The 23,834-nt window shown below is 44.9% G+C and overlaps 1 protein-coding gene across 10 annotated transcripts in view; it reads right to left on the bottom strand.

The window, feature by feature from the left end:
- The window catches only part of LOC147020176 (PHD finger protein 20-like protein 1), a 109,153-nt gene that overhangs the window by 4,267 nt on the left and 81,052 nt on the right, over positions 1-23,834 (bottom strand). For 9 of the 10 annotated variants that reach the window (XM_085895258.1, XM_085895265.1, XM_085895268.1 and 6 more), the window contains 7 exons: positions 20,782-20,919; positions 20,499-20,555; positions 20,302-20,394; positions 15,492-15,667; positions 11,195-11,294; positions 10,872-11,067; positions 10,273-10,579 (listed from right to left, as the gene is read on the bottom strand). In XM_085895258.1, the coding sequence (XP_085751384.1) occupies positions 10,273-10,579; positions 10,872-11,067; positions 11,195-11,294; positions 15,492-15,667; positions 20,302-20,394; positions 20,499-20,555; positions 20,782-20,919 (1,067 nt within the window). The remainder of the gene's footprint in view (positions 1-10,272; positions 10,580-10,871; positions 11,068-11,194; positions 11,295-15,491; positions 15,668-20,301; positions 20,395-20,498; positions 20,556-20,781; positions 20,920-23,834) is intronic. The other variant, XM_085895264.1, reaches the window with a different exon arrangement.

The raw sequence follows: 23,834 nt of genomic DNA, 5'->3' as shown, positions 1-23,834 counted from the left end.
ATGCGGACAACAAAACGAATTTCCATACCGGATCGGTCGAGGCCCGGGTTACCAACGACCGCCACCGGTACCGGTGGTCAGCAGGGTACCAGTGGAAATTGTGCTACTGCTGGGCGAAGGAGGAGAAGGAGACGGGGAAGGCGAGTCTGGAGGCAGTGGGAGAGGGGGAAGGGTAGAAGTGTGGAGGTGAGAGTTGGAACTCTGAATGTTGGGACGATGACTGGCAAAGGGCGAGAGTTGGCTGATATGATGGAGAGAAGAAAGGTGGACATACTGTGTGTACAAGAGACCAAGTGGATGGGGAGTAAGGCGAGGAGCATTGGAGGTGGTTTCAAACTGTTCTACCATGGTGTGGATGGGAGGAGAAATGGTGTCGGGATAATACTGAAGGAAGATCATGTCAAGAGGGTATTGGAGGTGAGGAGGGTGTCTGACCGAGTGATGAGTGTGAAGTTGGAAATTGAAGGGGTGATGATGAATGTCATCAGTGCATATGCCCCACATATGGGGTGTGAGATGGAGTATAAAGAAGATTTCTGGAGTGAGTTTGATGAAGTGGTGGAGAGTGTATCCAAGGATGAAAGAGTGGTGATTGGAGCAGATTTCAATGGACATGTTGGGGAAGGGAATAAAGAGGATGAGGAGGTGATGGGGAGGTACGGTCTCAACAAGAGAAATGTGGAAGGGCAAATGGTGGTAGAGTTTGCAAAAAGAATGGAAATGGCAGTGGTAAACACGTATTTCAAGAAGAAGGAGGAACACAGGGTGACATACAAGAGTGGAGGAAAGTGCACACAGATGGATTACATCTTAAGCAGGAGATGCAACCTGAAAGAGATTAGTGACTGTAAGGTTGTGGCAGGGGAGAGTGTAGCTCGACAGCATCGATTGGTGGTCTGTAGGATGACTTTAGAGGTGAGGTTGAGGAAGAGAGTGAGGGCTGAACCAAGGACCAGATGGTGGAAGCTGAAGGAGGAAGACTGTTGCGTGAAATTTAGGGAGGAGGTGAGACAGGCGTTGGATGGTGGTAAAGATGGGTGGGATGATTGGGCAACGACAGCAGAAGTTGTGAGGGAGATAGCTAGGAAGGTACTTGGTGTGACATCTGGACAGAGGAAGGAAGATAAGGAGACTTGGTGGTGGAATGAGGAAGTACAGGAAAGTATAAGGAAGAAGGGGTTGGCGAAAAAGAAGTGGGATAGTCAGAGAGATGAAGAAAGTCGGCAGGAGTACAAGGAGTGGCGTCGAAAAGCAAAAAGAGAGGTGGCAAAGGCCAAGGAAAAGGCATATGACGAGCTGTATGAGAAGTTGGATACAAAAGAAGGGGAAAAGGATTTATACCGATTGGCAAGACAGAGGGACCGAGCTGGGAAGGATGTGCTGCAGGTTAGGGTGATAAAGGACGCAAATGGGAATGTGCTGACGAGCGAGGAGAGTGTGTTGAGAAGGTGGATGGAGTACTTTGAGGAGCTGATGAATGAAGAAAATGAGAGAGAGAGAAGGTTGGAACATGTGGAGATAGTGAATCTGGAAGTGGGGTGGATCAGTAAGGATGAAGTGAGGACTGCTATGAAGAAGATGAAAAGTGGAAAGGCGGGCGGTTGGCCCAGATGATATACCAGTGGAGGCATGGAAGTGCTTAGGAGAGATGGCAGTGGGGTTGTTTACCAGATTGTTTAATAAAATCTTGGAAAGTGAGAGGATGCCGGAGTAGTGGAAATTAAGTGGACTGGTTCCGATTTTCAAGAATAAGGGTGATGTGCAGAGCTGTGGAAATTACAGAGGGATAAAGTTGTTAAGCCACACCATGAAGTTGTGGGAAAGAGTCGTGGAAGCTAGGTTGAGAGGAGAGGTGACGATCTGTGAGCAGCAATATGGGTTTATGCCAGGAAAGAGCACCACTGATGCGATGTTTACTTTGAGAATGTTGATGGAGAAGTATAGGGAAGGCCAGAAAGAGTTACATTGTGTGTTTGTGTATTTAGAGAAAGCTGATGATAGGGTGCCAAGAGAGGAGTTGTGGTATTGTATGAGGAAGTCAGGAGTGTTGGAGAAGTATGTGAGGATCGTGCAGGATATGTATGAGGACAGTGTGACAGCGGTGAGGTGTGCGGTAGGAATGATGGACCGGTTTAAGGTTAAAGTGGGATTGCACCAAGGATCGACTCTGAGCCCTTTCCTGTTTGCATTGGTGATGGACAGGTTGATGGACGAGATCAGACTGGAGTCTCCATGGACTATGATGTTCGTGGATGACATCATGATCTGTAGGGAGAGTAGGGAGCAGGCTGAATCGAGCCTTGAGAGGTGGAGGTACGCACTGGAGAGAAGGGGAATGATAGTCAGTGGGAGTAAGACGGAGTACATGTGCGTAAATGAGAGGGAGGGTGGTGGTGGTATGGTGCGGTTGCAAGGAGTTGAGGTGGGGAAGGTGGATTGGTTTAAATACTTGGGATCAACTGTCCAAAGTAACGGAGAGTGTGGGAGAGAAGTGAAAAAGAGAGTGCAGGCAGGATGGAGTGGGTGGAGAAGAGTTGCAGGAGTGATTTGTCACAGAAGGGGAGCTGCAAGAGTGAAGGGGAAAGTATACAAGACGGTAGCGAGACCAGCTATGTTGTATGGTTTGGAGGCGGTGGCGCTAACAAAAAGACAGGAAGCGGAGCTGGAGGTGGCAGAGTTGAAGATGCTGCGATTCTCATTGGGAGTGACGAGGATGGATAGGATAAGAAATGAGTATATTAGAGGGACAGCGCAGGTAGGACGGTTTGGAGACAAAGTGAGAGAGGCGAGATTGAGATGGTTTGGACATGTGCACAGGAGGGAAACGGAGTATATCAGGAGAAGGATGTTGAAGATGGAGCCGCCAGGCAGGAGGAGAAGAGGAAGGCCAAAGAAGAGGTTCATGGATGCGGTGAGGGCGGACATGCGGGTGGTTGGAGTGTCAATGGAAGATGTGGAGGATAGAGCGAAATGGAGACGGTTGGTCCGCTGTGGCGACCCCGAACGGGAGCAAGCCGAAAGAGGAAGAAGAAGAAATTGTATGTGCACTGTGAATTATTTTATAGTTAGGATTTTTACACCACCAACAACGACAACAACGCCCATCTTCGCTTCTTCAACACCAACAACTACAGCTACTACTACTACATTCACGACAACAACGCCACCTTCCCGCACTCGACCGGTCACCATTACACACGTGTTTTTGACTGAGGATGTGGGCGTCGCCTCGGGTCGAAGCTCCGCTCCGAGGAGGGGCAGAGAGAGTTTCCTCCAGCCAATGAGCGGAGGGCGAGCACCACGCGCACCCCAGCCAATCGGGAGGCCGCCACGAGTCACCTGAGAACCCAGTCCAATCAGGAGGCGAGTGGCGGGGAGAAGGAGCCCCTCCCTCCTCAAGAAAGCAGAGAGGACGACAGTTCGGAGGATCGTGGTGATTGCGGAAGATGGTCGGAGATTGGCTCGGTCTGGACCAGTTTTCCGGGAGACTGTGTGATCGTGGCAACTGCGGAGGGTTCTGCAGACGGTCGTGGTCGTAGTTGGAGCGGTCTGCGGTCCTTTGGAAAGCAGGTCTGGTAGTTGAGCAGCCAGGATCCTAATCCGTGGACTTCGGGTCATGGGTTCGAGTCCCACCAGTGGTTCGGAGTCGGTGTGGCCGCACGAAGCGGATAGGTACCCTGGCCCAGCTTGACCGAGATAGACCCACGTTTCTTTTCTTTTTCTTTCGTGTGTGTGTGTGTGTGTGTGTGTGTGTGTGTGTGTGTGTGTGTGTGTGTGTGTGTGTGTGTGTGTGTGTGTGTGTGTGTGTCCATGGGCCCCATCTGTTAAGTAGAGCTGTTTAAGTGTTTTCTTTTCATATTACATTTCTTTTATTTGTGACAACTCTGCTCTGTATCTCCCTCCCCGATTATTGTTACAAATAAATCCCTTTTGTTAAATGTTCCAGCTCGTTTCTGTGTTTCTTTCATTGGCTTGGCACGCTGTGTATTGAGAGATAGCAAGGGTAAATTGTTCATTTGGTCCGGCTCTGGTAACTCCGCTCGGTTACGCTGGATCCGAGTCATTACCTGCGACTCGGTTCGGACAGAGTCGGCCAAGGGTGTGGTTCCCGGTAGTTCGACTGCGTGGGTATTTAGGTATATTGAAATTAGGCAATTAACCCTACCCCATGCGGTCGAAGTATTGGTAACCACGGTCCTGTAAGGGACCAGTGCCTTCCGGACTTATCTGAAGGTCACGACCTAAATTCCGGTGTGTTTGGTGGAGCCGACTCTACTGCTCCCTTTCGCAGTCGTGCTCGCCGCCGATACCCGGCACCACAACACTATCACCTGCGTAAATACATGAAACACGTCATGTGAAGATTTCGGAAGTATGAACAGAATATGTTCGGAGAAAAGTGTATTCGAAGTTCCAGGCTTTCGCCCATTATATTGTTGCGGTTCTCGGAACCGCATGCATCCAACAAATAGTGGTCCCAAGACAGTTATTCCATTATTATACGTGTAGATAGTCCCTTCTCTTTTGTCTAGCGGAACAACAGGGACGTGCGTTGCGATGATCTCAAAACTCGGTTTGATTATATCATTTTTTCTTCATTTCGTCCCTACTCTTCTTTGCTGACTATTCCTGAGGTAAATCTGAGCCACGTGCGCCTTCGCTGTGAGATGGGCCCTCATCAGGCGTGTGGCGCGCTGCGCGTGTGGCGCCGCTGCGAGGAAACTATGACGTGCAAGCATGAACAGCGCAGAGCCCTCGTTCCCAAGTGAGCCCTCAACCCAACGTGTGCGGCGAGTCATAGAGTACACTTGGCAGTCCGGGATTATCGATTCGAGCTTCCGATGATCGGGGGAAGATTGCCGGTTGCATTAAAGAAGGCATACAAATGAATATCTCTTAGGAGGCTGCACGAATGGTGTTTTTCACAACACAGGAAACACAGCCAGCACGATGTCCATGCTGCACGAAACGTGTACGGAGGCCGATAAAGGAGACTCCACGCCACGCTGGGCAGGATCACACGGTCTCCTGAAGTAAAAGCGGTGCGTTCCTTTTCAACCAAATACCTGATACATATTAGTGTTCGCCCCGGGCACACGTTAGCAGAACCGGGCGAACACAAGCACCGACAACGTGGGCCATGGCGGATCTGCGCCTTCTGCACAAAACATGTATGGATTTATCCATAACAAGATACCTTTGGCCCTCACGGGAGGCAGCGGATTCCGCACAGATGGTGAATGTCTTCTCGTCTCTACGGCCAGCAAAGCTGCAATCGAGCAGGGGAATTTTGTGCAGTGCAGGCGACGTTGGCGCACGTGGAGCAGCGTATTGATCAGCGCTGGTCGGACGCCCGAGCGGGCATGCGGGACCCTCAGCCATTAGCCAGGGCATGGCCCAGGGGTTTTTGCGGGACGATTCGCGCGCCAATTTCGGTGTGGGCAATTCGTGTCATGTCGTGGGGTCAGAGCGGAATATTTTCGCTATCTGAGATGACCTTGCCGGAAACGAAGTGGTGCGGTTTCCGGCCAAATTTAGCGGGCCGCGTGAGGGGTCGGGACCAATTGGAGCGCCCGATTCAGGTAATGACGCTTCGCTTCGTGGTGCCCCCCCCGCCCCACGCTGTAAGTCCTATAAAGGTCGGAGCGGTCCCTCCGCCTTTCTCTCTCTCGCCTCGCCCTCGTCGACATCGCCACCACCCACCTCCTGCTGACTGGACTCCGCCTCCTTGTCTCTGCCCACATGACATTGACCCCACCCGCCTCCCTGGTCCCACCTACGACTCCATCCACGCACTCTGGACTTTGCCCCTTCTCCACTCAAGCCCTCCTTCACGAACACGGTCTCCACACGCGCTGCTGAAGCCAGACGACGCGCTAGCTGTCGGATACCACACCACGGAGCACCCCCCCCTCCCGAAACATATTGGTGGCGTGTTCAACGTATTGATGTACAAATGTACCGAGATCGTAGCCTCAACTCCTCTCTCTTCTTGTTTCAATACTTTCTCTTCATCGGGTTTTGTGTGTGTGTGTGTGTGTGTGTGTGTGTGTGTGTGTGTGTGTGTGTGTGTGTGTGTGTGTGTGTGTGTGTTTTCTGGCGCCTGTCTGCTTAAGTAAGACTGCAGAAGATCATTATTGTTACCATTATTATTGTTGTTATTTTCGTGTTAAGTCTGCTCTGTGTCCGCATTTGTAAGTTGCTTGTTTATTTGCTGCACCACACCTCTCCCCCTTATCTCTGCACAACACACCCCAATAAATCTTGATTGTACCACATACCATTCCTCGCCCATTGTTAATAAATTATTATTAGAAATGTTCCCAGCTTGTTTTTGTGGTTTTTCATTGATCCAGCATGGTCCGAATCCTAACTTAGCCGGGACTTTATTCCCAACAACTCGTTCCTTTTAGCCGGTGCGTCCTTGGCAGTGTCGCTCGGCTGCATCCGATCTGGTAAAGTGATCCATTCCGGTTCGGACAAGGCGTACCGAGGGCGTGTTCCCCGGTAATTAAATCTCGTGATTAATTCGGTAACCTGATTAACCCATAGACGGGAGGACCCTTGGTCACGCGTTTGAGTTATTGGCGTCCACGGTCGGTTAAGAAACGAGCCGCGTCACGGAATTTTCCGTGTGCAACGGCCTACAATTCCAGGGAGTCTGATGGGAACCGACATCGCTTCCCCCCCCCCCCTCCCCCCTGTAGTCCTGCAGCGTAGTCTGATATTTCAGATCAATTGTTCAAATTTGCATAAAGCACCAAAATTGGTACACATGTAGAATAATGTATTGCGAACAATTCTATATATGGAGCCACCCGAGATTGTGCCTTGGTCAGCTTCGGCGACCATTTTCCAAAATGGCCACCATTCTACTTTAGCGAAATTGGCTATATGCTCTTATTTTCTTATTGTATTGGTGGTAGATATAAGGAAAGTGTAAAATTCAGTAAATTGATCATGAAAAGGCATATTCAAATATTATGAGCCAGTACTTCCGGTAAAAAAGCCATTATTTGATTTGTAAATTGCTGTCTTCCTGAAACTTTGCGTTGAAAAGTACCCATTATTGCCTGGAGAACAACAGTCAAATGATATTCATCACATTCAATGGGTTTGGAATCAACAAAAATTGCATTATAGATTACATACTTTATCTATTTTGAAAAGGGAACTGATAATCATGATAATGACAAACTCAGAAAATGTAGTCAAATTATTGCACACTTCACTTTGAAGCGGCGACGGTTTACTGTCTACTACCATTCTACCAGGACACATGGTACACGCATACATCAGTCAAGTACAATATGAGTTTCTGAGCTCAAGTGTACTTAACTGGCTCTGGATCAAGAAGTCAACACTTTTACAAGAAATGTGACTTTGCATTTGCACATTCTAAGCTAGGCCGATATCTCAGTCTGTGTCTACTGCGTCTGTCTACTGGCATTCTCCTTCACAAGCACACAGTCCAGTGCATTGCAGATTAGCCTTCTTGCATTTGCAGCGGTTTCTGCAGCCTTTTTTGCAGCCGCACAACACCAGCTCGAAGCAGCTTTTTGAAGCTTCAGGGAGTGTGGTCCAGAGCGGTTCGTAGGACCCATCCTCTGTTTGCCGCCAGCCCCAGCTTGTTGCTGATGGAAGCACGGGTTGAGGGACCAAGACCTGCCCCCAGACATCGCCACCCTGGAAGACTGATCTCTTCACATGCTGTTCCAAAGCATCGTAGGTAGGTGGGATGCGCTGGACGGAGTTGGCGAAGAGTTTCTTTCTGGCCTCGTTGACATCCGTATATGGACTGGTGCGGTCATAGAGGAGCACCACAAACCTTTCAATGCAGTGCATTGTGTCATCCTGGATGTTGACTGGCGTGGTGGTCAGGGTCACGAGAATTTGTCAGTTCTGGAAACGAGTTCCATGTGGCCCAGGCAGATTTCTTCCCATGCCCCACGAATGCTGATACAGTGTCACATCCGGTCATGGCGTGGAAGACAGGGAGGGCACGTGCCTTCTGTGGACCGAGGGAGGCAGCTATTTCATGGGCAGGGATGTTGTGGTAGTTCTTGCCCGTCCCAAAGGCAATCCAGAGCTCATCCACGCATGGTAGTGCCTGGGCTACCATCACCGCCAAGACGACGACGTGGGGGTCTACGGTTCGAACTTGAATCCGACGGTGGTCATGTTCTGCAGCATGGGCCACATGTAGCCAATATTACCAATTATAACACCACTTCCACCACTACCACCACCACCACAACGAAATACTACTGAACCTGTCACTGACGCTGTGTGCGAAAATGGATTTTCCCATAAAAATGACCATTTTTCCCCAATACAATGGTTGGAAATATAATAAATCAACACAAATGATATTTGTATTGTTTTACTTTGTAAATGCACATCACATGGAGTATTTATCACATCTGAGAAACCTACAAAGAGAATAACAATGACAGATATCCCATGTTGTTAAAGTAGAATGGCGGCCATTTTCCAAAATGGCCGCCAAAGCTAACCAAGGCAAAATCTCGAGTGGCTCCATATCCAGAATACATTAGTCAACATATGTACCAATTTTGGTGCTTTTATGAAAAGTCGAACAATTGGTTTGCTATGCTGCAGTACTACTGGTGGTCTTCTCACCCGACCCCCGTCCCGCAACAATATTATGATTATATTATATTATGATGATATTAGATTTTTTGAATCCGCTAACACCTGTGTAAATACTTTTTTTTTCAGGTGGTGGGGACCAAGAAAGCTTCCACTCTGTGTTCGCTTGCTTCAACTGTCACCAAACGATGGACACAAGTCTAATGACATGTCACAATTTATTCTTCAAGAAATAATTCTTCCTTCGATAACATTCCAGGAATTCTGTTTTGATGGCTCAAAAAGGTACCTTTTCACGAAACAGTCATTTTGGTACTCACCTTCTTGAATTGCAAGTGAGAATGAGTTGCTTCCACACTTCCAACACAGACAATCGATTATTTTTTCCAATAACATGTGTCGTCATGTGTCAGTCAATTGCAGGTGAGAATGCTCAGCGTCACTCGTCAATCCACAGCCATTGTTCAACTCCCTGCACCATTTTAACAAACAATCAAGCGAAAGACATGCAATCACCAAACTGCGCAGACAGTCTCGTGTGATTCTCAGGTCGTTTGACGTTCTTCACAAGGAACTACATGATGCACCTCTGTTCCACAGCAAACATGACCATTTTGGTTTCACCCAGAATACATTCACCGGGAATGATGTCATTTCCTGTGTAACTTTCTCAGCATGGACGATATTGCATAAAATTTGCATCAAAATATTTTTATATCTTATACAATAATAATAATAACAAAAAACAAATCCATGTAAACATTTAACCAGAGAAAAGTGTGCAAAGACAGAATGGATGTTATTTTAGGAATAACATTGTCCAAGGAACATCGGCATTATGACGAGTGCTTTTTAAAATTTATGCAACAGACCCTCAATTCTGATAATGTCCTCCTTGATCCCCACCACTCACCATCCAATCCCTCCTCCTTCCAAATTTTCAGTTTTTCCTCCTGAGAGTTTCCTTCTATAACCATCTTATCCACCCCATGCATCCTCTCCTGCCACCAATTCTTCAGAACAACCATTATTTGTCCGCCTCACTGTCTTAGCCTTCTTGGTCCCCCCCTATTTCAACTGCTCCTTTTGTCCTGCTGTGTCCTGATACACTAGCAGACTAGCTCTTTCACGAGCCTTAACTATGTATACAAAACAAAATTAAAAAAAATGCAACACTAATCTTAAATTTTTAAAAAAAAAGTATATAATTTGCTGTGAATGCACCGATGGATATGGAGAGAAAGCGAGAGAGAAAAGGAAGAAAGGGATAAATATAAGAGATACACCATCAAATGCTTCTAACTCAAGTTATGGTCTGCAAAGCGATTTTCAAAGGGCACATGACCTTTGACCTGTTAAAACCAAAATGCAATCAGTTTATCTCTCGATTACTCTTACACAGGAAATTTAGTTCAGCATGTCTGTTTGTTGGATTGGTTTGGGATTTTCCTCATGAGAGGCCCAAGCTTTGAAGCGCATATCCTCTAGTAGTTGAGTGCATCAATTAGGTCAAAGGATCAGTCCTTTCATGCCCTTGTCATTTGTATTAAAGTGCACCACTGTTAATCCAATGCTACATCCATTGTACAATTTATGCACAGGTTTCTCCATGGAGCTTAAAAGAAAAAAAAATCGTTTTACATTTACCCCAAAACAAACCTGATTGTGGGAAGCATATGGGGCTGCTCTTTCCTCCTCTTGGCACCAAGAATAGTTTAAACCCGTGCAAAACTGCTGCAGCCACAGTCTGCGGCTTTCGGGAAGCAGGCCGGTATCCACCGGTTTCTGGTAGCAATGTTCACTTCGGATGTACTCGCTCTCACTCTGCACTCGATATGGTAGGTCCAACGCATGGAAACCTCTGACTACTGAATCAACCGGCAGTTCGAGCAGTTGAGGATTCAAGATGGAAGGTGATACTGTCCAAGGGGATGACCAGAGCTTCAAATCAGGATGGTCTTGAGTCCTTCAAAGGGCAATGAAAATAAAAGTTATCATCAAATGTCAGATAGTTTCTCTAAATTGCAGGAAAATAATGTACAACACTTCAAGAATCAAACAAGCAGAATGATGATGATTTTGTTCTACCGATGTAGCATATATTTAATTAAAACAGATTACAAGTTTCCTTTCAATCTGATCATGAAGAACACACCTCTCTCTTACAAGTGCTTGCCGCAGCAGGTGGGCTCACACATTTATTCAACACTTCTGAAATAGTAACATTCTAAAAGGTGCAGAAACCGCAATGTACTTACTGAGCAATGTGTAAATGAAGTTGTAAGGTACGTAGAGCATTCCGCACATGTAACAACTCAGCGAGTAGGTGCTGCAGGGCAGCACGTCCTGCGGCTTGTCGACCCCAGCAACCATGACCAAGACACGTTAACCCGGTGAGGCTGCCTTCCCACAGCCAGCCTGGATCAAAAGCAAACTTGGAGCTCCAATGCTGTCCTAAAACCAACCAAAAAGCAGGACATGTTAAAATCTTCAAGACCATGTTTTAATGAAGAAAAAAAACCCCACAAATATGTAAAGAAACATCGTCACAACTCTACAAACTGCAAAACACATGGCTCACCCTGTGGGTCCCGGCATTCGTGGCAGAAGAACTTGTCAGGAACATTATCCTCAGAGAATCCCATGCACTCACTGTGTTGCCAGCTACAGCACGATTCACACTACAGCATCAAAAACGAACAGAGCAAGAACAATTGAGGCAATTTCATACATTCACTTTTAACACCGACATCTGCAGCAAGAACGTGGCATGTATGGATTTCTTCAGGCCAATGTGCTTCATGTTTAAAAGGGTGAATGAGCCATTTTTGGGGGATGGTTTGCAAGAATGGACAGTCAGAGGATAGTACATCATATAGTCATAGGAGTTTTTTAAAAAAACAACAAAAAACAACAGAAGCAGAAGCATTTTGATTCAGCTCAAAAGTTAAAGTGATAGGGCATTACATGACCTGCTGATACCAGCAACAATCTCGAGCCAAGGTTCCAGCTCAGGAACATGCCAGCGGTATGGATAAAACATCCCTCGGAAAGATACTAAAGTGGATGCCCTGTCTAGCGACATGAGTTTGTGGATGTTAAAGATTCCACTGTGTCCTTCGTGAAAAGTAGGCGAGCAATCTCCGACACCCTGAACAAATTCCTGCTCTAATCGACAGGAGTAACATCATCAGCAGTACAGCCACACTCCAGCAGCAATGATGCAAAAACAGCAGTCACATGCTGTGGACAAAATTAATGAAACCACTATACATGCCTCGTTATTCAAAATGAAAGATATACTCTACCGGTCAAAAGTTTAAGAACACCCCCATTTTTCCAGGTTTACTGAAATTTAAACAGCTCAAGTCCAGTGAATAACCTGATATGGTACAAAGCTAAGCGGTAAACTGCCAGAGGATAAAAAACAAAAAAAGTTTAGGTTACCAAAAATTGAAAAATAATGTAAATTTCAGAGTTGCTAAAAAGGCCCTTTTCAGGGAACAAGTATTGGGTTAGCAACTGCAGCTGTTCTGCAGCAATGGAAGTAAATTAAGCCTTGAAAGTTGATGCAAACAATTGCTACAGGTGTCCCAACTTTTGTTGATTAGTTACAAACCCTCTGTCTGTATAAAAGCAGTGTTGAAACAGACTGTGTTGCTACACCATCTGAAGCATTATTTGGACAATATTGCACTGCAGGAAGTAGTATATTGCTATCATGATGGCAAGAAAAAGACAATTAACAAAGGAAGACAGACAGACCATTATAACCCTTAAAAGTGGAGGTATTTCCTTTCGAGAAATTGTAAAGGGGCCAAAGTGTCAGTCAGTACAGTTTCCTACACCATCAAAAGGCACTTGGAAACTGGAGGAAACTCTGAGAGGAAGAGGTCTGGCAGACCCAAAGCCACAACACAATCAGAAGACAAGTTTCTGAGAGTCAACAGCTTGCATGATAGGCGGCTCAAAGGACAGCAGCTTCAAGCACAGCTTAACACTGGTCGAAGTAAGGAAGTCTCAGTTTTAACTGTGAAGAGAAGACTTCGAGCTGCAGGTTTGACAGGTCAAGTGGCAGTAAGAAAGCCATTGCTAAGATGGTAAAATAAGAAAAAGAGGCTTTCCTGGGCCATGAAGCACCGCCAATGGACTAATGAAAACTGGAAGAAGGTCTTGTTGACCAATGAATCAAAATTTGAAATCTTCGGTTCATCACGCAGGGTTTTTTGTACGCCGTCGGGTAGGCGAAAAGATGGTTCCTCAGTGTGCGACACCAACTGTCAAACATGGAGGAGGAAGTGTGATTATCTGGGGCTCTATTGCTGAATCCAGAGTGAGCGAATTGCACAGAGTGACTGGCACCCTGAACCAAAAGGGCTACCACAGCATTTTGCAGTGCCATGCAATACCCTCTGGTCTCTGCCTAGTTGGTCAGGGGGTCATCCTACAGCAAGATAATGACCCAAAACATACCTCCAGGATATATCAGAACTACCTTAGAAGAAAAGAACAAGACGGTAGGCTTCAAATCATGGAATGGCAGCACAATCTCCAGACTTAAACCCCATCGAGCTGGTTTGGGATGAACTGGACAGAAGGGTGAAAGTAAAGCAACCTACAAGTGGAACACATTTGTGGGAACTTCTGCAACAGCGTTGGGAAGAACTTTCCGAACAATATTTGGTTTCCATTGCAGAAAGAATGCCACGAGTATGTTCGGCTGTTATATCTGCAAAAGGTGGCTACTTTGACGAGTCAAAAATTTAGATTAAATTTTGTTCAACAAAACGATTCCGTGATTTCTTTTTTTATCTAATATTGTTTATTTGTTCTATGCTTTCATTTCAGAGTACATTGAAACATTAAACTGCTTAAATTTCAGCAAAAACTGGAAAAATGGGGGTGTTCTAAAAATTTAGACCGGTAGAGTACCAACTGCACAGTAGCACACTTTATGGTAATAATGGTAAGGTGGTGACCCACCTGTAATGGCTGATCTTGGCGCTTCTTAAAATATTAAAATATTTTGTTTGCAGCTCGACATAACCACTAACATTGAATGTGGTTTCAGTCGGTTTTTCTCTCCATGGTTGTCAGTTCTTGCCAGATCTTCAATGTCTCTCTGCCAGATCCAATGGTTGGTGTGTTTTTATTGGAGTGAAATTCTCCAATTGAAACTTCCTGCATCTTTTTTTTTTTTTGATTCCATCGACTCCATCGGGAAACAATTTGAAAAAAATCTCCAAACCCTTTTTCTCTCTTCGGTGGGAAACCTTACAAGCTGCACAAAATAATGTTTTTCCACCTAATTCTTCCATATTCAGTGGCCTAATTCTTCCACACATCAACACCAGTGGCCGTCCTCTTCTATAACAATCAACTTGTGACACATTGACAACCGCAGAGTGCTTCCTAGGAATACCGATAATGAAGTAATACCTGAAAAACTATTGTTTTTACCAATTATCGACCTTGAAAGTGTTTTTTGAAAACCTTATGTGAATGCATGTATTATATATGGAACAATGAGTTTTTATTAAATCTTTTTTTTTTTTCCAAAAATCCACAACGGTTCATAAATTATTTAAAATCAACAAAACCTGTCGTTATATTAAATGTCATCATGACAGCTGCCACAAGTTAATGACAGAAATGTAAGCCTGTTGTTGGCTTAACGGTTAAGGTGGCTGGCATATACTCCCCGTGACTACTCGATCATAATTGTGATGCATCACGTCAATTGATGAAGCGGTTCAAGAGAAACATTTTTGAAAGATTTTTGTTCAATCTAATATGGCTGCCAAATCAAGTGACCTATTAATTATTTGTGAACGTTCTGGTATCCCCAAGTCTTGGGGAACATGTGGGTGAAGATTCCCCTCTATCTGTCAAGCCTTTCTGGAGAATAAATTTTGAAGGTATATCATTCAAAAGAAAAATCATAGCTGCCAAAGCATGTCACCTATGACGTCATAGGTGGAGAACTTTTTGTTCCTCATGGATAGGCGATCATACCTGTAAAGTTTCGCCTCGATCTGTTTGGCCATTTCGGAGAAGATTTATGAAGGTGTTTATGTTAATAAAAAAACGGCTGCCGAACCACGGACCGATGAAGTCATCGATTTTTTCCCCCCATTCAATTTAGCCCCAGATGACCCTCAAAAATTCATACTGATCGGATAAAGTGTTCGACGTATGCAATTATGACGTCACAACAAAGCCACCTATGACTTCATCAAAAAAAAAAATCAAACTTGTTTCCCTTGTGGAGTACTTGACATGTGCCAAGTTTCAATTATTTTTCCATGGAGCGGTTTCGGCGATAGAGGTCCAAAGTTTTTCCTTTTTTCCAACATGGCTAGCACACCACGTGACCTATGACATAATTATCATTAAAACATTCTCCATGGGTAGTCACCTATGGTGAAAATTTGTCAATCGGATGAGCTGTTGCAGAGAAAACAGACACGATTAGTATGGATGGATGTACGGACAATCCGAAAACACAATTCCTGCGCAACTTCATCAGTGGAGGCAGAAAAAGATTTTCATGGATTTATGACTGTCTGTACGATCCGGAAAATGAGCTACGACCTCTGGGTGACCATAAACCACCACCAGGAGGTGTGTGACGATATATTTTAAAGAGGAGAAAAATAAATAAATAAAAACTTGTACAACTGGATGGAACCATTGAGCTCTTTCATGTTTGAGAACCATTGCCCTTCCCAGAATGACGAGCAGTTTCGACTTCACTTCCCCGACAAGAACCCAATTTGTAATATTGCGCTGCCTGTCGGATTAATCACTATTGCAAACCAGTCGTACTCTCTCAAACTCCCGAAAACACATTCCATGTTCAGTGTTGCGATGAGAACCTGAATCATGAATCCAGTCTCCTCATTGATTCCACACGAGCAGCGTACAACCTCACTTCCTCCAGCACCTCCCGATCCCTCATCCTCCGCGGACGACTCGGCTTCCAGGTTTGCGGTATCGACCCTCAGGACTTCACTCTCACAGGAATCGTTAGTCGAGCCACCATCCAAGCTGTCTGATGACAAGAAACACCATTCCGATGGTCAATATACCAGAGAAACAAACCATGGTGTTGAACAATGTGCACGTCAATGAAATATAGCCGCAGCAAAATAACATTTTGGTCAGACATACCAGTTTAATCCATCCATAGGGTGCTTGATGTTGAAGGCCACAAAGTGCTCATCATTTCAAAAATAAACTAGAACGACACTCGGTGGAGCACATACCTCCGCCAGGCTGAATAGTTTACGATTTGTATCCCACTGATAGGCAGGATCTGTGACCAGACCTTAACCAAAATCTAATAAGTTGGTTCTTGTCACCTACCCAACAAGATTTGTCATCTGAGCGATCGTGCGATATGTATTGCATTTTTGGCCATGTCTCTGAAGCGAAGAATCACTTAAAAAACAAAATTATCGTATCCGGATACGGATCTTCATCAAAATCGAATCAATTCGTCCTTGCCCGAATTTTGTCTGACCCATCCTGTCCACCAAATTTCGTCCGAATCCGTCCATAACCTTTTGAGATAACCTGTTCACAGCCAAACAAACAGACAGTCACACAGAGGTGAGAACGTAACTTCCGGCCACCTTTGGTGGCGGAAGTAACAATAACAACAGCACATTAGCAACAATGAAAATAATAAGAAAAATAAATGTTCTTTGTGGCAAGACTTGAAGATTGCAGTACAGACGATCCCCATCAAGCTTGGCAGAACGAGAACAATTTTCACGTGAAGAATGGGCAAAGATTTCACCATCTCACCGTGCAAAGCTCGGAGAGACCTACAGCTACCCAAAAACTCTCATAGCAAGCATTGCTGAAAAAGGTGATTCCATCAAGTACTGACCCCAGGGGTTGAATACTTTTACAACCAGTGAATTCTGATTTGTACATGTTTTTTGCAGGGATTCCTGACATGTAACTGTAACCTCCTTCAACTATAGCGGTGTTTAGTTTGATCCCTTTAGTAAAGTTCATTTGGAAAAATGGTTTCTACATAATTCGAAATTTATCCAGATGTGGTATTAATGGTAGGGGGTGAATGCTTTTTCAGGCTACTGGAGGGTTTTCTTAAAGTCTGAAAAAGATGAGGGTGTAACAGGAGTAGATTATTTATTAAACCTTCTTATTACCCTCGCCAGAGGAGAGGGTATTGCATTTGGGTGTGTGTGTTTGTGTGTGTGTGTGTGTGTGGGTGTGGGTGTGTGTGTGTGTGTGTGTGTGTGTGTGTGTGTGTGTGGGTGTGTGTGTGTGTGTGTGTGTGTGTGTGTGTGTGTGTGTGTGTGTGTGTGTGTGTGTGCACAGAACGTGAGTGTTTTTCTCTGCAACCGTGTGTCTCCTCACACGGATCGACACAAAATTTTCACCACAGGAGCGACGACTCATGCACAATGGTGTGGCAGCCATGTTGGAAAAAAAAAAGTAAAAACTTTGGACCTCTGTCTTCAAAACCGCACTAAGGAAAAAATTGAAACTTGGGACATGTCAAGTACTCCACGTGGGGAATAGGTTGATTTTTATTTTTTCACATCTTAAGTGCCTTCGTTATGACATCATAATTGCATATGTAGAACGCTACATCTGACGTTCGATCAGTATGAAAAATTTTGAGGGTCATCTCGGGATAAATTGGTCTACAGAAAAAAAAATTAAATGATGATGTCATCAGCCACATGGTTTGGCAGCCATGTTGTTTTTTGTGTTTTTTGAAACCTTCAAAATCTTCTCTGAAATGACTGAACAGGTTGAGGCGAAATTTTGCATGTATGACCGACCGCCTATCCATGAGGAACTAAACGGTCACACTTATGATGTCATAGGTCACATGGTTTGATGGCTATATTGGATTTACCCTCAAACCTTTCAAAGTATTCTTCTCCAGAATGGCTGGACAGATCGAGGGAAAACTCCACACACATGTTCCGCAAGCCTTGGGTATACCAAGGTGTTCACAAATAATTGATGTCACATGGTCTGGCAGCCATATTAGATTGAGTGAAAACCTTGAAAAAAAAAATCCTTTCTCTTGAACCGCTTCATCGATCGGCGTGAAACGTCACAAATATGATCTAGTGGTGATGAGGAATATGCATTTTCAATTTCAACCTGATTGGATGCCTGGTATGGCAGCCAGAATCATTTAATCTTTTGATCTGGGTTCTTTTTAAATTATTTTTTTGAATAAGACTCACTTGGCTGTGCCTGGATGGGTTTGAGGGTAAAGGAGAAGCAGATGAAATGCGAATCCTATCCAGGTTCCTCCTGATGACTTCATTTTTTCTTTTTCCTTGTTTGGGTTCCTTCTGATTACTCCAATGCAGGACTGCACCTATTTGGTCTTCCATTTGATTTGAATTGATTTCATTTAAATCCCATTCTAAATTCAATTGAATAATAATAAAGGTCATGGGTGCTGGTCAGGTATCCGATCAAAGTGGGGTTGCAAAGCGGGACGTCTAGGTACCCGATCATCACTGCCAGCAGTTATAAAGTGGCAGTTCTAATTATGTCTCTTATTAAGTATGTAACACACCAGTACACAAACACAACACAAAACTACACAAACACCACAAAAAAAAGTCCTGGTGAGGGTCTGATATATTTTCTTCTTCTTGCTGTTGTTATCAATAAGAAGGGCACCCAAAAACAATTTGAATGTTGTCAAAAAGGAACCAAAAATAAATTAATTCACAAAATTCATGGGGTGCGCCAGATGGATACAGAAGCAAGCTCTCAGGAGTGAAGTGGGTTTGGGGGATGGTGGATAAAGGGGGTAGAAAAGTTCATGGTTTTGAACAACTCTTTTGAAGATTTGGAGGGAAGAATGAGAATGAAAAGAATGTCGAAGTTGGTTCCACAGGTGGGGGGAAGGAGGAGCAAATGAGGGGAGGTGAGCAGTGGCCCTAGATTTTGGGAGTTTCACCAGAAGACTGATGGTGGACTGTGTGTGAAAAGGCTGTTGCCTACCTACCTGAAGGATGATGGATGTCACGGCAGAGGGTAGAGTCATCAGGAAATAGAGAAAGGGGATTTTCGAGAGAGTCAGAGAGATAATTTATGAAGATTAGGATTAAGACTGGACCAAGAACACTACCTTTGGGAATTCCAGCCTTAACAAGGAGATGAGATGAAAGGATTCCGTTGAGAGCCACATGTTTTCTACGAGAGTAGAGGAGGTCAGTAAGCCATGTGTGGAGTGGGCCTTGGATTCCTTAAGCAGAGTTTGTTGAGCAGGGCAGGATTCCAGACTGTATTGAAAGCTCGAGATATGGAGAGAGAGAGAGGGCCCTGATCGCGTCTGACACTGAGGGCCTCCGTTCATTGTTGGGAGAGTTGGAGCAGAATCTCCAAGGTGGAGTGGCCTCACTTGAATCCAAATAGGTGATCTGAATTGAGGCCGTTGGAATAAAGGAGTGATTTCATATCAGCTGCGATGATGGATTCCATGACCTTGCGAATGGTTGGAAGTAAGCTAATTGGTCTGCAGTTAAAGGGATCAGTTTTTGCACCTTTTTATGTCATGCAGTGATGTTGGCTGATTTCCAAGAAGATGGAAGATGACCTTGGGCAAATGATAGGGTGGAAAGGGCAGAGGGAGGATGTGCAAGACCAGCAGAGCAGGTTTTTAGGACACATAAGCTGATGCCGTCCAGTCCTGTTGCAGGATCAGTCGAGGGTTATCAGAAACTTCTCCACATTCTCAGGTGCAAATGATAAAGAGTCCAGGAGCAGTTGGGTGCAACTCTGCAGGATGGTTGGAGAGAGTAATGGATTGGGGGCACAGGATTTGGAAGCAAACAGAATTGAGGCATTCTGCCTTCTCACGAGCAGATTTATCTGTGGTGCCATTTGAAGAGAGGGAAGGGATGGAGGGGGAACATATTCCAGAGACAGACATAACAAGGAACCACCAGGTTTTAGAGGGGGGAGCCAACTTTTAAAGTTAAAGTACTTAAGCGGGAAGGCCAAAAATGTAGCGCCACCCACTGGAAGTAGGCGAGAGGGACCCGTCATGCATGAAGGCGGTCCCAGAGGTGGAAAGGGCCGTGGAATCACTTGCACATGGCAGTTGCAGTTGGACCTCTGCAGAGATAACATCTCTGTTTCATTGCCCCAACATGAATGAGCTTTTGGAGAGACGCATTGCTGCATCCACAATCGTCGCTCATTGCTCCTGCCACAACACATGACCTGAACTGTCCCTTTGGTTCTTGTGAGAGTTCGGTATCTGGTGCCACATTTGGGGGTTAGGCCATATTTCTCCTGTATAAAGAGAGTGCATGTCCAATCATCTCCGTTTTTGTCTGTCGACCGCCAAATTTGTTCCATGTATTTATTGAATGTTCTGTCTTTCCTTATCCCTCATATTTAATTGCAGATGAACCCCTTTTAATTCTAAGAAACGCCTCCCTCCTTTTTGCCTTTCTGTGTGAACACCACCAATTTTGGTTATTAATTGGGTGATCCTTGGAGGAACATAAATGGCAAAGAACGCAATAACTATAAACATCGTTTCAGCATCCGTGGAGGTCGTTGACCTCCGGCTCATTGCAGTCTGTCTCAACGAATCCCTCCAACGCAAACACACACTCAATAAATAAATAAATACATAAATAAATTTGAGTTTTCTCAAAATACCTCTCCTACCCCTCTTCTTCTTCTTCTTCTTCTTTTTCAATTTCACAAACTCCTTTTCCTTGCTCAAACATTTCTCTCGCTCTTTTCTTTTACCTGAAATTGCAATAAAATATGGAGACATTATTAAATGGCATTTCAAATAAGTATTAATGAGACAAACAGGTGATGGACGTCATTCCTGAAAGCAAGTGTGTTACCCTGAACGATCCTTTGCTCTGAAGGCACTTGCTCTGCTTTCTTTGTAGTGTCTGAGCCTAAAGGAACATACATACGTAATTGCATACATAGATGTATACATACAAAGACCACAAGAAGAACACGCTCAAACTGCTCCGCACTCAATTTATTATTGCTGGACCAAATATTATTTCACATTATCTATCATCTTAAATCACTTTCCTTTTACCTACCCAGCCATTATCTTTTTCAATCCTTCCTTCAGAACTTCTTTGAAATTTTCAATGGCCAAACTAGACTTACTTGGAGGCTGGAGCTGTGCCGGTGGATCTCCGCAAAGCTCAGAGGTAGAACTAAAGCCAGATCTTGTTGTTGGAACAGAACCGGCTGGCTGTAATGCCGTTGGAACGGTATTCCCATCAGGTGAATCACACGAACGTCCTTGCAAAGATGCGAACAGTTTTACAGATAAATAAGCAAACAGAAGGGTAAAGGGAAGCAAAAAAGAAAGCAAAGTATTCGTTATTAAAAATCATGGGCAAATAAAGTAAGATGAAGCAAATCGATTCAAACAAAAGTATTAAGTCTTCAACAATTACAGGTAAAGACATGTTTTACATAACCGCAAAGTGTTCTTCTATTGTATGCAGCACATAGCTGCTATGCCTGGTGTTGGCTTAATGGTTAAGGTAGTGGGCTTGGGATCCTAGGGTCCTGAGTTCAAATCCCGCTTATCTGTTGAATTAACACCAGGTGGGGTTGACTCTGCCTGTCATCCTTCCGAGGTCGGCAAAATGAGTGCCAGCATGCTGGTATACTGTGTCGGAGTGGCGACCCGTCCAGGATTGTTCCCAATAGCCAAGGAGACTGCTTCGGCGGCACCAACGCTCTGCACAGAGTATGGTCCTAATGGATGGATGGACATAGCTGCTGGTTGCATAATTTCCTGATGGCACAACTATGCCACTGATTCAATTCCCTCTGACGGTGGGGTACGAATTTTAAATTTGTTCAAGATGCCGACAACAGCTCACCTACTCTTTGCGGATGACACCATGGGATTTTTAAGGTCCTCCAACTGGAAGATGTCGCCATATAGAGTTAAAGGAGGGATTAAAACGCCCGTTCTATTTATTTGAACAGTTTATCTTGAAGCATCTGCTGCAATCTGACCAGCGATAACCAAGGATTCTCCGAAGAGACCTGGTACGAAAGGAATCAAGTTTCCATCTCAGATCCCTGGTCAGAGTCCAAGTCTCACATCCGTACAGCAGGACTGGATTCTCCAGGCTGGAATCCCACTGAAACTCCCAAAGACATGTCCGAAGGCCTAAAAGCTAACCTCAGGAAAAGTCCTTCTTCAAGAGAATTGAAAGTCTCTCCACTACACCAAGACAAATGAATAAGCTGGCAAAGGCAATTTATTCAATGGCAACAATTTCTAAAGGAAAGGCAACATATGGCATCTTTGACATCATTAAAAATCCCATTCAGTCTAAAATCTCCAATTGAAGTCTAAAATAATAAATGTCAGTGTGTGTCAGTCAATCAATGTGTCAGTCAGTCAGTGGGTGTCTCCTCCATAACTCCAAAACCATGAAACCGAACAGCCTGAAAAAAATTGCATGCATACCAAGGGAGTGCATGAATGAAAACTGGGTGTTTGAGTTAATGTAAACACCCCTTTTGAAAATAATGAATGGCCTTAATTAATTATATCCTTTGTTAAGGCTCATCTCTGGTCAGCCTGCTCTCCCTCGCTGGGGTATTAATTGCCATTTTATTTGTCCTGCTCAACAATGCCTCGACTTGAAACAGGCACAATGATTTCGTAACAATAAAGCACTCAAATTATTTTTGCCAACTTTCCTCACTCATAGCATCGAATGTCTCATCGTACCTATGAATCGCTGGATATATTGCAATGTTTATAAACGTCCAGATACGCCAGTGTTCATGGCATATTCATTTCCGCAAATACAATAGCCTCGAGAATTTCTTCATGCAAGTCAAATTCCAAAATTTCACCTTCTTAATTTACCTCAGCAGCAGTTCCGACTGCTAAAAAAGTGTTCATGTGTCCAATTCAAACATTGCTCGACACTTCAGACGGTGTTTATGTAATATGACCACGCTGGCTTGGCAAGCGATTCGCAATGGGTTGCCTTCCCCTGCCCTCACATTTCCTTCCGTTCCTCCAACCTTCCTCTTTATTTTCCCCTCCACTTCCTCACACTCACTCCTCTTTCTCCCTTCCCCACCCCTCTTTCTCTGAGGTCAGGTCAGGTCAGGTATGGGAGCATGCAATGGAGCTGCGAGTCAAGGCAACAACTTTCCGCTGGTACTACAGGGGCGTTGGTCTGGCCATCCCCCAGGCAGATGCCTGGCCCATCCCCATCTCTTTCAGATGCCGATCAACCTGCTAGAACCAGGAGGCACGTGGTCGGCCCATTGGCCTCCTCCACTCACGAGGCTTCCTCGCTGAGAGAATCTGGTGAGCAGGATCAGCATCAGGAAAACGTGCCACATGTCCACACAGCCACAGTTGAGGCTCACGGACTATGCAGGCAACAAATCTCATTTTAGTCACTCTTAGCAACCGCTCGTTGGACACAAAGTCCAACCAGCAACAGCCAAGGATTTGACGAAGAGACCTGGTACGAACAGAATTCAGTCTCTGTCTTAAATCCCTGGTCAGAGTCCAAGTCTCACATCCGTACAGCAAGACTGAAAGCACCAATGACCTGAAAATTCGGATTTTCGTCCTCCCGCACAGGTACCGGCAGCTCCACACCCCATGATCCAGTGAATCCACGACTCCCCAGGCCTGACCCAGATGTCTATTGACCTCTGGCTCATAGTCAGTAGAGACAAGAATATCACTGCCAATGTAAGTGAATCTCTCTACGACCTCAACATCCTCACCACAAACACGTACAGATAAGATAGCAGCTTCCACGATGTCAATGAAAGCCTGGATCTTAGTTTTGACCCAGGAAATCCGTAATCCCAGCGGCTCCGACTCCTCAATCAACACCTTGAGGGGCCCCAAAAGGATATCTAGAGTCTCCACAAAGATGACTGCATCATCTGCAAAATCAAGGTCAGAGATCTTGACATTCCCAAACGATACACCACAGCTTGATCTCTCAGACATCTTCCCCAGAATCCAGTCCATACAAGTGCTGAAAAGTGTGGGGGCCAGTACACACCCCTGACAAACTCCAGTAAAAACTGGAAATAAGTTGGAAATGGTATCACCACATCTCCCAGCACTCTCAGTACCAGAGTGTAGTTCAGACATCAGATTGATCAGTTTTGGTGGTACCCCAACAAAGACCATGAATCCTCCAGAG

The sequence above is a fragment of the Eptatretus burgeri genome, chromosome 9 (genome assembly GCF_056783735.1).
Source record: "Eptatretus burgeri isolate ZD-2024b chromosome 9, Ebu_testis_v1, whole genome shotgun sequence".
Classification (NCBI taxonomy): domain Eukaryota; kingdom Metazoa; phylum Chordata; class Myxini; order Myxiniformes; family Myxinidae; genus Eptatretus; species Eptatretus burgeri.
Note: the sequence above shows the minus strand (reverse complement) of the source record. Positions and strands in the feature narration are given on the sequence as shown.